Source organism: Marmota monax, unplaced genomic scaffold (assembly GCF_021218885.2).
Source record: "Marmota monax isolate L192 unplaced genomic scaffold, Marmota_monax_Labrador192_F-V1.1 WCK01_AAM20220418_F8-fsc00015, whole genome shotgun sequence".
In the NCBI taxonomy this organism is placed as follows: domain Eukaryota; kingdom Metazoa; phylum Chordata; class Mammalia; order Rodentia; family Sciuridae; genus Marmota; species Marmota monax.
In genome coordinates, this window is record NW_026692194.1 from 12266044 (window position 1) to 12282534 (window position 16491).

The window sequence follows — 16491 nt, forward strand, 5'->3', positions numbered from 1 at the left end:
CAAACTAATATTGTTGTAATCGTGTTATACTCTTAATGGGAATCCATTTTCTTAGAGTTGTCCTTTGTGGGAACTTTAAAAAAAATTGTAGCTGGACAGAATGCCTTTATTTTATTTGTTTTATTTTTATGTGATGCTGAGGATTGAACCCAGTGCCTCACACTAGGCAAGCGCTCTGCTGCTGAGCTACAGCCCCAGCCTGGGAACTTTTTCAATATTAGGGAAATTGATGATGAAAAACAATTTCTTACCTAATTTAAAAACTGGTTGACAGTTTCTATGTCTTTATATATATTTTAGTTTGTTGATTAGAAGAGGTTATACTTTGGAAAAAGTTTTTAAAGATTTTCTTCATTTTAGAGGTGAACTGTTGAAATTACCAAGAGGGGGAGTTTAGGTTAAGTATTTGTATCCTATTGAGTTAGTAGTGTAGAAGTGAAAGCAATAGTAATTAAGAAGTGTGTTACTGATAGAGGAAATGCCTAACTTTGCATCAGCCCACTTCGGCATTTCTTGAGTCTCTAGGACTGAATACATTTGGACAGATACTGCCCTAGAATACTGATTTAAAAAAAAAAAAAAAAAAGGTGAAAAAAAAACAAAACTCTGTAACCCTATCTTAAGGTTTAATAAGGATAACAGGTAAAGACTCTGTCACAGCACAGCTACATCAAAATTCATAGCAGCTCAGTTCACAATAGCTAAGCTATGGAACCAACCTAGGTGCCCTTTAATAGGTGAATGGATAAAGAAAATGTGGTACATATGCACAATGGAATATTACTCAGCCATAAAGAAAAATGAAATTATGGCATTTGATGGTAAATGGATGGAACTGGAGGCTGTCATGCTAAGTGAAATTAGCCAGTCCCCAAAAACCAAAGGCCAGGTGTTCTCTCTGATATGCAGATGCTGACTCACACTAGGTGGGGTTGGGTAGGAGAGTGGAGGCTCATTGGATTGGATGGGGAGATCAGGGATAGGGAAGGGGGATGGGAATGGGAAAGACAGTAGAATGAATTGAACATAACTTTCTTATGTTCATATATTAATATATGACCAGTGTTAACTCCATATCATGTATAACATAAGAATGGGAAGTTATACTCCATGTATGTTTGATATGTCAAAAATACATTCTACTGTCATGTATAACTAAAAAGAACAAATAAAAAAATTCTGTCACAGATCAGTGCTACTCACTTGTCCCATAAACAGTCTTTTTTCATTTTAGTCACTAGTCATGTGGTTAACCACATCACTTTATGAAGGTACCAGTTAACCTAATACTAAGTCCTTAGGTCTCCATTACCAAGGTCAGGAATTGATTTGCCTAATTCAGTGGTTCTCAAAGTGAGATCCATAGACTTCTGCAACCCCAGAGACACTTTGAAGGTTGTCTATCAGGTCAGAATACTTTTCATAAAAATATTAATGTCATTTGCCTTTTTCACCTGTGTTGAAAAAGCACTGATGGTGCAAAAGTAAAGGTGGGTAAAACTGTTGGCTTCTTGGCATGATCAAGGAGTTGCACCAGATTGGTATTGGTAGTTATTGTATTCTGCATACTGTGCATTTGTAGTTTAAAAAAGTAAAAATTTAAAAATCCAGTTGATTTAAAAATGTCCTTGATGAAACAGTAAAGATTGCTTTATTGTTTTGATCCTTGACTACACACGTTTTTTTTAACATTCTGTGGAACAAAATGGAAAGAGTACATAAAGCACTTCCATTGCATAATGAAGTATGATTAGCTCAAGGAAATAAGTGTGAGTTTTGAGTTGCAAGGTGAACAAATCTTTGTTTTGTGAAGAACTATTTTTATTTGAAAGAACACTGACAAAATTCAGACTTGAGTATTGAGCAGATGTTTTATCAAAAAAATTAAAGTGAGCCTGTAAACAACGGATTATATTTTCAATAATAAAATCTGAATTATGGAAACATAAGCTTGTCAGTTTCTAAGTATTTAAAGACTTTTCTGATGAGGTCAGAGGTGATAGTGATTTTTTTAAAAATTCTGAATAAAATATGCTAACATTTGGAAGATCTTTATTATAAACTCAGAGAACCAATATTTTCAAAATGACTAGTTTAAGATGTTAAGAAATCCACATTCATCCATTCAGCATGCCAGATAGACCATTGGTTTTTAATGTCAGAGTAAGGAAAGTTGAACAATATGGTGTCACAGTTTACCTCGCAACCAGGTACCTCTCACTGAATTTTTGTAGTGTCAGAGAAGAATACTGAGCCACAACCCTAGCCCTTTTTCATTCTATTTACTTATTTATTTGTTAAGCATTTTTTTTAGTTGTAGGTGGACACAATATCTTTATTTATTTATTTTTATGTGGTTCTGAGGATCAAATCCAGTGCCTCACAAGTGCCAGGCAAATGCTTTTCCACTGAGCCACAAGCCCAGCCCCTTTTTTATTTTTTATTTTAAAACAGGGTCTCACTAACATTGCTTAGGGCCTTACTGAGTTACTGAGGCTCGCCTTGAACTTTTGATCCTCCTGCCTCAACCTCCTGAGTCCCTGGGATTACAAGCATGCACCACCACACCTGGCTAAACTATTAAAGAGATTTAGGAAGATAAAAAAAAGTTACTTCCACTGATATTTTTTCTGTTTTGGAAAAGATATATTTCTAAATATACTCTTTGTGATAGTAAGTATAATATTTTTAGATGAATTAATAAAGTTAAATTTTTTAATACAGTAAATATAATAAGCAAATTTCTGTAGATTTGGGGGTCTTTAATAATTTTAAACAGTGGGAAAGGATTTTGAAACCTAAAAGTTAGAATACGAATAGATTAATATTTGAAGGGTTCATGTTTACCCATTCTGTAGGAAATAAAGGGTACGTCTTCAGCCATCTTCTCCAGTTTAGATAAAACCAAAGTTACATGTATGTAGTATTGGATTTTAATAAGTTTTCTGTGCATTTGCAATTTTTAAATAAAGCTTTACTTCTTTTATTAAATTAGTGAATATCTTGGTGGGCTATTAGCTCAGATTTGGACTTATTAGAAGATGCCAGATTTTTCTTCAATCTTTAAAGGAGTAATTCAGTGTGTTTAAAATTATGAGAATAAATCTGTAGGTGGTAGTTACAATACATACTGTGCCAAACATGTTTATTATTGTGAAGATCAAAATAGGGGCTGGGGTTGTGACTCAGTAGTAGAGCACTTGCCTAGCTATATGCAAAATTGCTTGAGGCTCTCTTTTACTGCCATATTACATATGTGTGAGGCACTGGTTTCAATCCTCAGCATCACATATAAATAAATGAATAACATAAAGTTTCATCAATGCCTAAAATATATTTTTTAAAAAAAGATAAAAATATTTAATACATGTGAAAATATTCTGCAGATTTGTAGAAGATTATATTAGTATTAAGTTGTATTGTTAGCTTCCATGCATAGTGATTAAATTTGTGAAACAGTATGACAGTGAGAATACAATATTTTTAGATGAATTAATGTGAATTAATTAAGTTTATGGGCTACCTTTAAAAAAAAGGGATACCTTTTTTTTTAAAAAAAAAAAGCCATTTATTTCACTGATTAATACTAAGTATTAATACTTAATATTTCAATAGACCTCGATAGTGATAATATTTACCAGATTAACTATATTCATAAAACATTCTGATTTATGTGTATTTTAAGTTAGATATGAAACTCAGTTATTTCAAAAGTTCCATAGTTATGTATTTATATAACAAAAAATTTCAAAAAAAACACAAAAATTCTATACAACTAGTTTTAAATTATAGAGACATGATCAAAAGCATGAACACATGTAGCAAAAGCGCTGATGGTGCTTTACCACCATCAGTTAAGCATCAACACAGAACAGATGGTCCAAGAGGACACACAACAGCTTTGCAGTCTGGATAGAAGAGCATAAAGCCATTAAAACTATCAGATTTCTGTTTCTCATATATATTAATCAGTGAATAAGACATAATCCTCAGTTGTGCAAGGACTAAATCTCAGTGTATTAATGTTGCAAAATTGCTAACTTTTCCTTCATCTTTTCTCCTAATTTAAAAATAGATGTATACAGTAGAAAATAATACTATTACCTGTTTATTATTTAATTGAAATTAATGCAACTTGTCATAAATAGGTCATTTATAAATGCAAAATTGCTTGAGGCTCTCTTTTACTGCCATATTGCATTTAACTTCTGACTGGAAGATTTGAGCTATGTTGCTAGACTATTTGTCACTAAAACATTTTTCATTTCCATCTTATAAAAAAGGTTGTTTGATCTGCGATTGTGTTACCTTGGAAATAGCTGTGTATGATTAGAAAAGTACTTGTTCATACTGCACATGGTACATAGGTACCATTTAATAGCTCATCTTTTATTTTAGAAAATGGCCTTTCCATATATATTCTTTTAAAAAAGGTATGCATTTAAAGAGCCTTAAACAACTTTGTTAATTATGATTATATATTCTGAATTAATCTTTGTTCAGCATTTTGAATATTAAACAAAATAAAAAGCGTAACAGTGTACTATTTGGAATACTTAATTGATCACAGTTTCTTTTTTTTTTTTTTAGAAAATTTTAGAATCATAGTATATTCAGTTTGTTTAAATTACTACACAGAGGTTTTTAAATTAGATGTTCCCTTAAATAAATACCTTGAAATACAAGAATGGGGATGTTACAGAAGAATTATATTGTTTGGTTTATGCTTAGTCTCATGGATTTCTTATGACTCTGAATCCTTAGCATTTAATTCAACATATAATACAGTTTTATTAAATATGCTTCTGCTAAATAATAAGCAATTATAAATATTTTAACTTAGAATTATAAATAGTTAATTATAAATATTTTTATTTTTAATTATAATTATGATTGTAATGCATTCCACTCTTGTCATGTATTAAGAAATAAAAATAAATTAATAAAAATAAAATAGTCATCCCAACATGCAAAAAAAAAAAAAAAAAAGAAGTAGTAAATAAAATGGACAGGCTTCATGAAGCAAAAAATTTTTTGGAGATGCTTTTCACATCTCCTTAAAAACATGTTTTGCATAATTAAAAGGGTTAGTTAATACCAAAGGGTTTATAACAAAATCCAGAAATTCACTGTTCTTTCTCTCCCCTTAGTTCCATTCCCCAGAGTAAAAACTTATAATTTTTGGACAAAAAATTTCCTATTTTTTATATGTATTATTTATAGTTACATAATATGCCTACTTTGGTATTTATTGGTTTATTGCTTTTAGACATTGTCTGTAGATATCCTGATAATGGCAGATAAGATTTTATCTTTTTTATGTCTCTTATCTGTATTTCTCCTTACCCTGTCCTGATAAAACAGTAATTACAAGTTTACTTGTTAGTAATCAGTACCTACATTACTGTAACTTTAAAATATTTGCTGCCAAATTAGGTATTATTTTTCTTGAAGTCACTAAGTGTGTTGATTTGCATAATTTTCTGTAAATTCATCCTTAAATATTCAACTGTTTTTCATAGAAGTGCAACTTACTTTTTAGCAGTTTAACCTGAGGGCAGTTTTTCTCACATGTAAAGATCATATCTTTCGGGCAAAAGGACATGTTTTCTATGATCCTAACATATGTCAGAGTGACCCTTTCTCATATTAGACATGCATCAAATGGGAAACCTGAGCCTTGTAATTGAAAGTTTATTGCTTTCTAGATTCATGCCTAGAATGTTTAGTGGTTATCCTGGCCTCAAAGTGCAGAAAGTTTATGGTAATAGACTATGAAGTAGGAACTTTGCAGTTCTGTTTCATACTAAAATAACCTTCAACCATGTGCAAGGTAGATTAGAAACTGAAACTGGGGATTTGAAGTGCCTGGAGGTTAGCCTAGTCAACCAAAGAACTTCATTATTCTCCTGAGTTTCTTAATGAGTCTACCAGATCATAGAAGTCCTCTCGGATCTCATGTGTTCATTTCAAAGATTTGCAGATACAAAGCAGCACAGTTTTATAAAGGATGTAGAAAACTTTTATTTCAATCTCTTTATGATTTCTGTTCAATGTAAGGCTGTTTTTAGGTTTGAAAGTATTTTTCTCAAGTTTTTTAAATATTTTCTCTAGCTCAAGTTGTATTTTTCATTTTCCCTTCAATTTCTAAAAAAATTAATCTGATACCATTAATATATAAAAATTAAACTCTTTCTTATGTATACTCAGAATTAATTGTTAAAAGCATGTTTTCTCAAAAGCTAGAAGAACTTAACGTGAACTTAGTTGTTTTTACAAAAAAGATTTGATTAAACCAAAATTTTAAATTCTGAAACCTGAGTAATTCTTAGAAGAGCTTTATGCAAAGGAGACTTTCAGACTTCCTAAAAACTGAATAAATTTTGAGATACCACTTGAAAAGTGTTAAACATAAAATTTAAAAGAAAAATTTTAAAACTTATTTGAGGTCTGGGAATGTAGCTCAGAGATAAAATGTTTGCCTAGCATGTACAAGGCCCTGGGTTCGATCCCCAGCACTACAAAATAAGCAAAATATTTATTTGAAAAAATAAATCAGTTTAAAGAAAACAGAGAAACTTGATAACATTGTGTTGTGTCACAAGATAATATTTGCATCATAAAATTTGTTAAAGTGAAAGTGAAGTCACAAGCCAGGCATAGTGAGGATGGCCTGGAATCCTACTGGCTTGGGAGCCTGATGCAGGAGGATTGTGAGTTCTAAGCCAATCTCAGCAAAAGTGAGGAGCTAAGCAACTCAATGAGACCTTGTCTCTAAATTAAATACAAAAAAACAGGGCTGAGGATGTAGCTCAGTAGTCAAGTGTCCCTGTGTTCATTCCCTGGTACCCCCCCCACAAAAAAAATGAAACCACAAATATATTAGGATACTATTAATTTCATTGACTGGTCCAAATTATGTTGTCATGAAGTAATGAGCTAAACTATAAATAGGTATAGTGTTTTTGTTTATAAATGTCACTGTCATGAACTGGTGGGAAAAGGACAAATCATCTTTAGTTACTTTCTGTGAAAACAGAATTAGGAATATGCTCAAATTTTACAGGTAATATTGCTTGAACCTTTCTGTCATTTTTTTCCTTTGTTTTCCTAAAAGATCCTTTAAGAGAAAAGTCTAAAAAAGAATAAAGGGAAAAAGCACTAGGGAAGAAAATTACAAGTTTGGACTTCAACTTTCTGATTTATAGTGAAACTAGGTTTCTGTCAAGTATTTTCTTACTCTAACTATTATCAGTGTGTGAATAGGAACAGTCATGGGTGAGAGGTATATAAGGGGTTCCAAATATATAATAAAATAGAAATAAAAAGATGGAAGAATGCTTTAGAGCTAAGGTATTTATTGAATGCTTATGGTTGCAACTTAAATTTATATAACTGTAGGTGAACTTAACACTGGGGTTGTTTCTACTTGGTTTTCCCAGTTACAGATGAACTTTTCTCCATAATGAAAGCTTGACTGACTGAAGTTTTTATACATATTAAGTAATATAATTGGTATAGTAGGTATTCAGTGAGTACTTGTGTAGCTCACTGACTAAAAATGTACTGGAGTTGATTATGTAAGCCAAGATTTTTCCCTTTGGTTGTCTGAGTTCTTAACCATGACTTCCTGACCATGCTGCTATTTGGCTTTGTTTGCCATGACACATGACTTGACTGCTATGCTATAGTCTCCTTGTTTTTATAAGACTAACTAGTTCTGGTTGGTGCTTTGACTTCATAGACCCAGTTTTCCATTTAAATTCTCATTTGCCTTGGGCTGGTCTGGTTTTACTCATTGTTTCCCCTACAGTAAGCATTAATCTGTCACAACTCATATTCAGCCTGCCTTACTAGTATTCTTCCTTGTTCTGCAGATAAGTACTCTGTTATTCAGGTGTCTTTGAAACAGAAACTTTAGTGGGGAGCATCTATTCCAGGCTGTCAATTGAGTGATTTTGGAAGAATGTAATCTCATAACTCATTAGAGATAAAGAATTTAAAAAACATTGTGCAAACTCCTGAACATTTATTTTCAGTAGAAAAGTGGATGAAATTTAAGGCAAATGAATATTTTACAGTTTATAGTAGAAGAGATTAAAATGGTCAATACACATGAAAGATACTCATGGTTAATATTGTAATCATGGAGTTACCAGTTACAACATAAAAGCACAATTGCTTGATACCTGTAAAATGGTAAAGGTATGTGAGAAAAGGGATTATGAGTGGGAGTATAAATTCTGACAGCCATTGCGAAGATCTTTTTGGCAGCGTTTATTAGAAATGAAAATACGTATACCTTATGCCCCAATAGTTCTTCTCTTTACTTCAGAAAAAACCTTGAACATGTGATGTATGTATGAGAAAACACCGCCTATTGCTGCATTGTGTATAATAGTGAAATTTAGGAATGATTTGTCAATGAATAAGTGAATAGAAAACAAGTATCACACTTGATATGAATTGAGAGCAAGGAATTGGGTCTTGCTTGAGCAGGTAGGGATCCCTTTGGGGAAAGGAGCCATATAAAGGACTTTATTTGACCTTCTTGGGGTGGAAGTTGTTGATGTGACCACACATGTTGTTGTGGCATTTGACAACACAGGGTGAAGGTGGACATAACACTTCTAACAGATAATCATGTCACAGTTATACTTCTAGGCAAGCTCGTACAGGGAAGGCTCAGTGATGCCATCTTGCAGATGAAGCACTAAGTGCAGCAGGGTGGACTCTTACTGGATGTTGTAATCTGATAGAGAATAGCCATTCTGTCCTCCAGATGTTTGCCCACAAATAGCAGACACCACTGATCAGGTGGGATGCCTCCTTATCTTCGATTTTGGCTTTGGCATTCTCAGTTGTGTCACAAGGGTCAACCTTGAGGATGATGATCTTGCCCATCAGGGTCCTCACAAAGTGCATCTCTGTGTCTGTCATTGGGGGCCTCGTTGAAGAAAAAGAGCAGTTTTAATTTCTTATACAGTAAATAGTGATAACTATAGCACACTAAAACAAAAGTTGTTTGAGGTCATCAGCTAAGATTGTAAAGGAGACTCAAGGCCTCATAATTGGAACATTGCTGAAATAAAGCACCATTCATTCTAATTCATCTAGGGAAGGACCTGAAGGCATTAGAAGTGCAATGGGCTGTGAGAAAAGGAGGTGGTTTAAGGAATGAGAGTTTTCTATTCAGCTTGTATTCCATACTGGGTAGATGTCAATTTCTTGACTTCTCTGCATCCTTATGTGGAGGATTAAATTCTGTAATCATGGGAAAATATACTGAGTGACTGACTGCTTAGGTTGCTTCTGATATTCTGAACTCAGCCCTTGAACAGGATGTCTTGATTTATTATCTGTCATTTAAGCTGGCATCATCTTTCTATAGCTTGGCCTGTTTCTCTTAATGAGAACCTAGCTTGTACATGCTTGTCTTCTGGCCTCAACTTAACCATCTATTCTGATGCCACCATTTTAATTTTATTTCCCATTCTTAATTACGGCCTTACTCTTTCTGCTTCAGTTTGTCCTTATAATCATTCAGCCCATTGCTTTAATTGAATCTACAAAGTTTATCAATATTAAAGTATTAACTTGCATTATCCACTTCATTCTTTATTTCTTTAGAACATTTGCTCAAATATAATCTCCATTACCCAGGGAGGATAAGTAACATTTATTGGGTTATTAGCCAGTAGTTTAAATTCTTGATTTAAGTGGATTCGTTTTGGTTTAGTAAAATATATATTCAAAAGGAATAAGCCAGGCTCAGTCACGCACATCTGTAATCCCAGCAATTACAATCCCACTGAGGCAGGAGGATGGCAAGTTTGAGGCCACCCAGGGCAAATTAACAAGAACCCATTCAAAATGAAAATTAAAAAAGTCTGGAGATGTAGCTCAGTGGTAGAGCACACCTGGGTTCAATCCCCAGTACCAGTTTCTAAAAGTGAGGGTTTGGGTTAGGACTAAGGTGTTATTCATCTCAGGAATGGGGAGAGAAAACATGAGAATAAAGGACAATGTCTGATCCAGGTTTCAAATTTATTTTGCCACTGATTTTGGAATATTAGATGTATTTGTGTTAGTTAGAAGCACAAAATACATGACAAAACATCTGTCTTTTTGTATCCAATAATGAAAATGTTTACACAATTTTATAAACAAAATACAGGATTAATCGTGTTTCAATGTATTATTAGTACATTTAATTATTAGTACATTATACCTATACATGATAATGAGGTTCATTTTGACATAATCGTACATGTATGGGCTATAATTTACTACATTTCATTCCTCAGTACCTCTTCCTGCCCAACCCTTCTCCCCGTCACATACCACCTCATTCCCCTTCCTCTATTCCACTGGCCTTCCTTCCATCTATTAATGGTTTTTATAAATTCTACTTTTTAAGTATACGTAAAAGTGGAATTCATCATGGTACATTCAGGTATACACACAGCAAGCATAGTTTGCTCAACCTCATTCTACGTTTTCTCCCTTACCTGTTCTTCCCCCATCCCCTTCAGACCTGCTCTTCCACTCCACTGATCTCCCTTTCTTTCATGGGGTTCTAGCTTTTTCCCCCTTATTTTCCTGTAGCATCCAAATATGAGAGAAGATGTTTGACCCTTGACTTTCTGATCTGGCATAGATCATTTTACCATGATATTCTTCATTTCCATCAATTTGCCAGGAAATGCTATAATTTCATTTTTCTTTTTGGCTGAGTAAAACTTCATTTTGTGTGTGTGTGTGTGTATCTCTCTCTCTCTCTCACACACACACACACACACACACGTATATATATATATATATATATATATATATATATATATATATATACACACACACATATACATGCACCACATTTCTTTATCCATTCATCTGTTGATGGACATCTGGACTGGTTTCATAACTTGGCTATTGAACTGCTAGAAATATTGATGTGCCTATATCACTATAGTATGCTATTTTTAGTTCTTTTGGGTAAATATTAAGAGTGGTTCCATACCTAGTTTTTTGAGGAATCTCCATACTGCAATCCCACCAACAATGTATGAATGGACTTTTCTCCCAGAGTCTTGTTAGAATTTATTATTGTTGTTTGTATTCTTGATGATTGCCATTCTAACTGGAGTAAGATGAAACCTCAATGTAGTTTTGATTTACATTCAATGTAATTGTAAAGCATTTTTCAAATTTCTTTCAGTAATCCAAAATCGGAGAGTCAGAGAGTAAATAAAAAAGTCAACAATGATGCTTCACTTAGAATTCATAATCTATCCATTTTGGTGAGACAGATAAAATTTTATTACCAGGTAAGTGTTCCTTTATTTAAATCTGGGATTTTAATAACAACTTACATGTTTACATTGCTGTGCTATTTAGTAACACTAATTGAATAAATCTTAAATGTTTAAGTCCTTATTATATGCCAGGTCCTGGATTATTTACTGGACATTCTTAAAATATTTAAAATATAAGACAACACTTTTTAATTATTTAAAATTAAAAATTACTGCATTTTATGTAGTTTTAAGACCAGTTCTGAGTTTTATGAGAATTTGCATAATGTAATACTTTGTTAGTCTACAGAATTATGCTTTTGAAGAGTATGTTTTTAATTGTCTTTCAAAAAACTTGAATTGGGTGTATATTTCAGATTTTAAATTAGAGTATTCTTAAGGCTATCATTATTCCTCTAACAATTGTTTTGACTGCATTATGCAGATTTTAGTTTGGTATATCTTAAAATGTTTATGCGTTTTCTAATTTCTACTAGGCTTTATTTCAGTTACAAGTTTGTAGAGAAGTGTACTTTTACATTTCCAAACTTTTTTTTTTTTTCAGTTTTTGAATGTTTTTATTTTGATTTTTGGTCAAAGATATGGTTTCTTATGGTTCTGATTCTTTGATGTTTGTTGTTAATTATTTGGCTTGGCCTTATTAATTTTTGTCTCTTGAAAAAAAGTTAAAATGCCTTTTTGTGATGGTGGATTTGTCAAGCTTTCTGTTACATGCTTCGAAGCAATGTTAGTAGGTGCAGATTAACTTTAAAATTATTAAATCTTTCTCAAGAATTGGATCATTTACCAGTAATTCTAAATTTTTTTCTTATTAGTAAAAATTTTTTTTACTTTTTGTTTTTTACAGAGATGACTCTCAAAATTATACCTTTCATATTTTCATACTTAAAATAGCAAAGGCCAAAGTTAGTCAACATCATTATACCTTTGTGGAATAGTACTATGACCTTACAAGCTTTAACTCTATTATTCTCTCTCATAACTTTAAAGCTTTTATTTTATTTTTGTGTTTGTTTGATGTGGTGTTCAGGAAGCAAACCCAGGGCTTCATACATGCTAGTCATACACTATGCTGCTGAGCTGTACTCTGAGCCCTAAGCTCTTATTTTGCATTTTTGTTCTTTTTTTTTTCACCCTATAGATTAGATACTGAAAGTATATTTAAATCAGTTAAGCCAGTGTTTCTTTATGTCAGGCTACATATTTCCCTTTCCCCCTCCCTCATGGTTTTCTCTTGTATCCAAGACTTTCTTTTGCTATCATTTTCTTACTGAAATACATCTTTGTTTTTTAAATTTTACTTTGTAGTGTTGCAATTATATATAATAGTGGATTTATTATGCCATATTTGTATACACACGAAACATCATTTGATCATTTACATTCCCTAGTACCTACCCTTTCCCTCTTCTTCTTCCCTGATCTGTTTGCTTAATTCTTATTTATCTCCCTTCTATTATTATTGTGGTTAGTGCATAATCATACGTGAACATGGCATATGTGGTAGGTTTCATTCCCCAGTACTTTTCTCTCCCTCTTTCCTCTCCCTTAGTCCTCTTTCATTATCTGTTTTTCTTCTGTTTTCAAGAGGTCTCACCACCCTTTGTATACTCTCCACCCTCCACTTCCACATGGGAGAGAAGCCATTCAACCTTTGACTTTCTGTGTCGGGTTTATTTCATTTAGCATGATGTTCTCTGATTCCATCCATTTATCAGCAAATGCCATAATTTCATTCTTTATGACTAAGCAAAACTACATTTATATACCACATTTTTATTTATCCATTTGTCTGTTGATGGGCACCTAAGCTGGTTCTACAACTTGTCTAGTATGAATTATGCTGCTAGAAACATTTGTATGCTTGTCTCAATGTAGTACTGACTTTAGTTCACGTGGTTATACTAGTTTTCAGTCTCACCAGCATTATATGAGTGTAACTTTTTCTTCCACAACCTTACTAGCAATTGTTATTTGTAATCTTGATGATTGCCATTCTAACTGGAATGAGATGAAATCTCAGTGTAGTTTTGATTTGCATTTCCCTGATTGCTAAGAACGTTGAACATTTTCTCGTATTTTTTTTTTTAAAGAGAGAGAGAATTTTAATATTTATTTTTTTTTAGTTTTCGGCGGACACCATATCTTTGTTTGTGGAGCTGAGGATTGAACCCGGGCCGCACGCATGCCAGGCGAGCGCGCTACTGCTTGAGCCACATCTCCAGCCCTAATTTTCTCGTATTTTTATTAAGACCAACTCTATTTCCTCTTAGAGAAATGTGTGTATAGATCATTTTCCCATTTTTGGTTGGGTTATTTGTTTGTTCTTTTGTTTGAGTTCTTTGTAAATGGATCTCAATCCCTTGATGGAAGAGTAGTGGCAAAGGTTTTCTCCCATTGTGTAGCCTCTCTCCTTATACTCTTGTTTCCTTTGCTGTGCAGAAGCTTTTTAATTTGATGGAATTCCACTTATTAATTCTTTCTTCTGGGGGAAGGAGTACTAGGAATTGAACTCAGGGGCACTCGACCACCAAGCCACATTCCCCAGCCCTAGTTTGTATTTTATTTAGAGACAGGGCCTCACTGAGTTGCTTAGCGCCTGGCTTTTGCTGAGGCTGGCTTTGAATTTGTGATCCTCCTGCCTCCTCCTCTTGAGCTGCTAGGATTACAGGTGTGCACCACCGTGACCAGCTTGGTTGTATTTCTTGAGCTTTAGGAGTCTTATTAAGGAAGTCATCGCCTGTACCATTATGTTGGAGTGTTGATCTTGTGTTTTCTTCTAGCATTCACAGTGTTTCTGATCTAATTCTTTGGTCTTTGATATCCTTTGAGTTGATTTTTGTGCGGGGTGAGAGCTAGGGATCTAGATTCATACTTTTACATATGGATATCCAGTTTTTCCAGCATCATTTGTTTAAAAAGCTATCTTTTCTCCAGTGTATGTTTTTGGCTCCTTTTTTGGGCATCACATGACTCTTATCTATTTGTGTTTGTATCTGTGTCTTCAGTTTTATTCCTTGGTCTTCATGTCTTATTTTGATACCAGTGTCTTACCTCTGTTACTATGCCTCTGTAGTATAATTTGAGGTCAGGTATTTTGAAACCTTCAGTTTAGTTCTTATTGCTCAGGGTTGCTTTGGTCATTCTGGGTCTTTTATTCTGCCATATGAATTTTAGGACTATTTTTTCTGGTTCTGTAAGATATCGTTGGTATTTTGATGGAGACATCTTTTATTTGTTTAGAGTGCTGATAATAAGGCTTCCCAATCGTTATTTTCTGAAATTGCCTTAATCTCAACTATATATGTTTTTGTTTTTTATTTTGTGCTGGGGATTGAATTGAGGATCTCACATATGAAGAACTTGCTCTGGGTAGTTTTGGGTATGAACTTCTAGGTTGACAATTATTTTTTTCTCAGGGCTTTGCAGATTTTATTCTTCTATCTCTGCAAGGTTTTTCCCTCTGTTGGGGTTAATTATTAGATTAATTTTTGTTCTTGGTTTAAGCTGTTTTCTCTCTTGGCTAAAATACTGTTCACGTTCTTCATTTTAATACTGTTTCTTCTAAAATTGTCTCTTTTTTTAAAAAAAGAGAGAGAGAGAGAGAGAGAGAGAATTTTTTAATATTTATTTTTTAGTTTTCGGTGGACACAACATCTTTGTTTGTTTGTGGTGCTGAGGATTGAACCCGGGCCGCACGCATGCCAGGCGAGCGCGCTACCGCTTGAGCCACATCCACAGCCATGTCTCTTTTCATATTCTGTTATTAATCTAATATTATAAGAAGGTTGGGAATGTGACTCAAGTGGTAGAAGTGCTTTTTTAGCATGCATGAAGTCCTCAGTTCAGTCCCCAGCATCACAAATAAAATTAAATGAAAAATAAAATTAACATTCATATATTTGTATTAAATGAATATTAGACTTACCTATTCTATCCTCCTTGTTTATTAAACTCTATTTTATGTTATCTTGGGTTGTATTCTAATTTATTCAGAATTCTAGTTTGCTAATTTGCTTCTCATCTGTGTCAGACCTTCTGTTTAATGTATTGATTACATCTTTCATTTTTAGAAGGTCTCTTTACTTCTTTATATATCTGTTTTTTCATTTTGTTCATTAATATTTTGGTTCTTTATTTAGATATTTAAAATTTTTCTATTTTAGATTTTGCCTCTGATAATTATAATATCTGAAATATGTGGAGATCTGGATCTTTCCTTTTTTGTTTTCTGCTTACTATGTCTTGTGGTGGAAGTGATGTGTCTGTGTGTTTTAATTGGAAGCTCATCTCCCAGGAGAACATTATCTGTAGTAATTCTTTGGTGTTTGGACAAAGGATACATGCCTTCAAGAGATTTTTTTTTTCCTTTCGTGCAACCAGCCCTGAGCCATTTTTCATTTAACTCATTCTAAGCAATTTTGTATTTTTTAGAACCAATTAGGTACACCATAGAAAATTAGGAAAAAAAAGAGTAAATACAAACATGGTTCCAGTATTAGGATATTACCACATTTATCACCTGAATAATATATGCTTTTTAGATCTTTTTTCTCCATACTTGTGTATTTATATATTATATTTGTATGTGTTTAATATTTTTAAAAATTGGGACCACATTACTGCAAATCCTTGGGGAAACAATTTTTAATCCCTAACAAAGGGAAGTGAGGTATTGTAATAGAGGTAATTACTTAACATTAGACTATCAGAAATTTTATTGAATGTATACTTCATTGTGATTAAGTGGCAATTCAGACCTTTTTATTTGTTTATTTTAATATGTATACATATGTGTGTGTATATGTATGTATATATTTTTAGTTGTCAATGGACCTTTGTTTTACTTATTTATATGTGTTGCTGAGAATCGAACCCAGTGCCTCACACATACTAAGCAAGTGCGCTACCACTGAGCCCCAGCCTCATTTCAGATCTTTTAAAATATTCATTTAATCCATAGCAGATGTCTCTTTCTTTTGTAAATATTCAAAAGTTTTTGAAGTCAGAAAATAAATTATAGTGGTTATATAAAATTGCATAGGTTCTATTTAAAAGTTTTTTTTTTCATTATTGTGAGGGAGATATTGAATATTATCAGAGACACTATGTACAAATAAAACAAATCTTAGTCCATTTTCAGAACTGTTTTAGAGAGAGTTTTGGTATCATTATA

At 33.0% G+C, this 16491-nt stretch overlaps 1 protein-coding gene across 5 annotated transcripts in view; it reads left to right on the top strand.

The window, feature by feature from the left end:
- Ccdc88a (coiled-coil domain containing 88A) overlaps window positions 1-16491 on the top strand; it is a 124341-nt gene that overhangs the window by 14328 nt on the left and 93522 nt on the right. For all 5 annotated transcript variants that reach the window (XR_006847034.2, XM_046423777.2, XM_046423785.2 and 2 more), the window contains exon 3: window positions 11219-11327. Coding sequence is in view for 4 of the 5 variants with exons in the window: in XM_046423777.2 (XP_046279733.1) it covers window positions 11219-11327 (109 nt within the window). In the remaining variant the exon portion in view is untranslated. The remainder of the gene's footprint in view (window positions 1-11218; window positions 11328-16491) is intronic.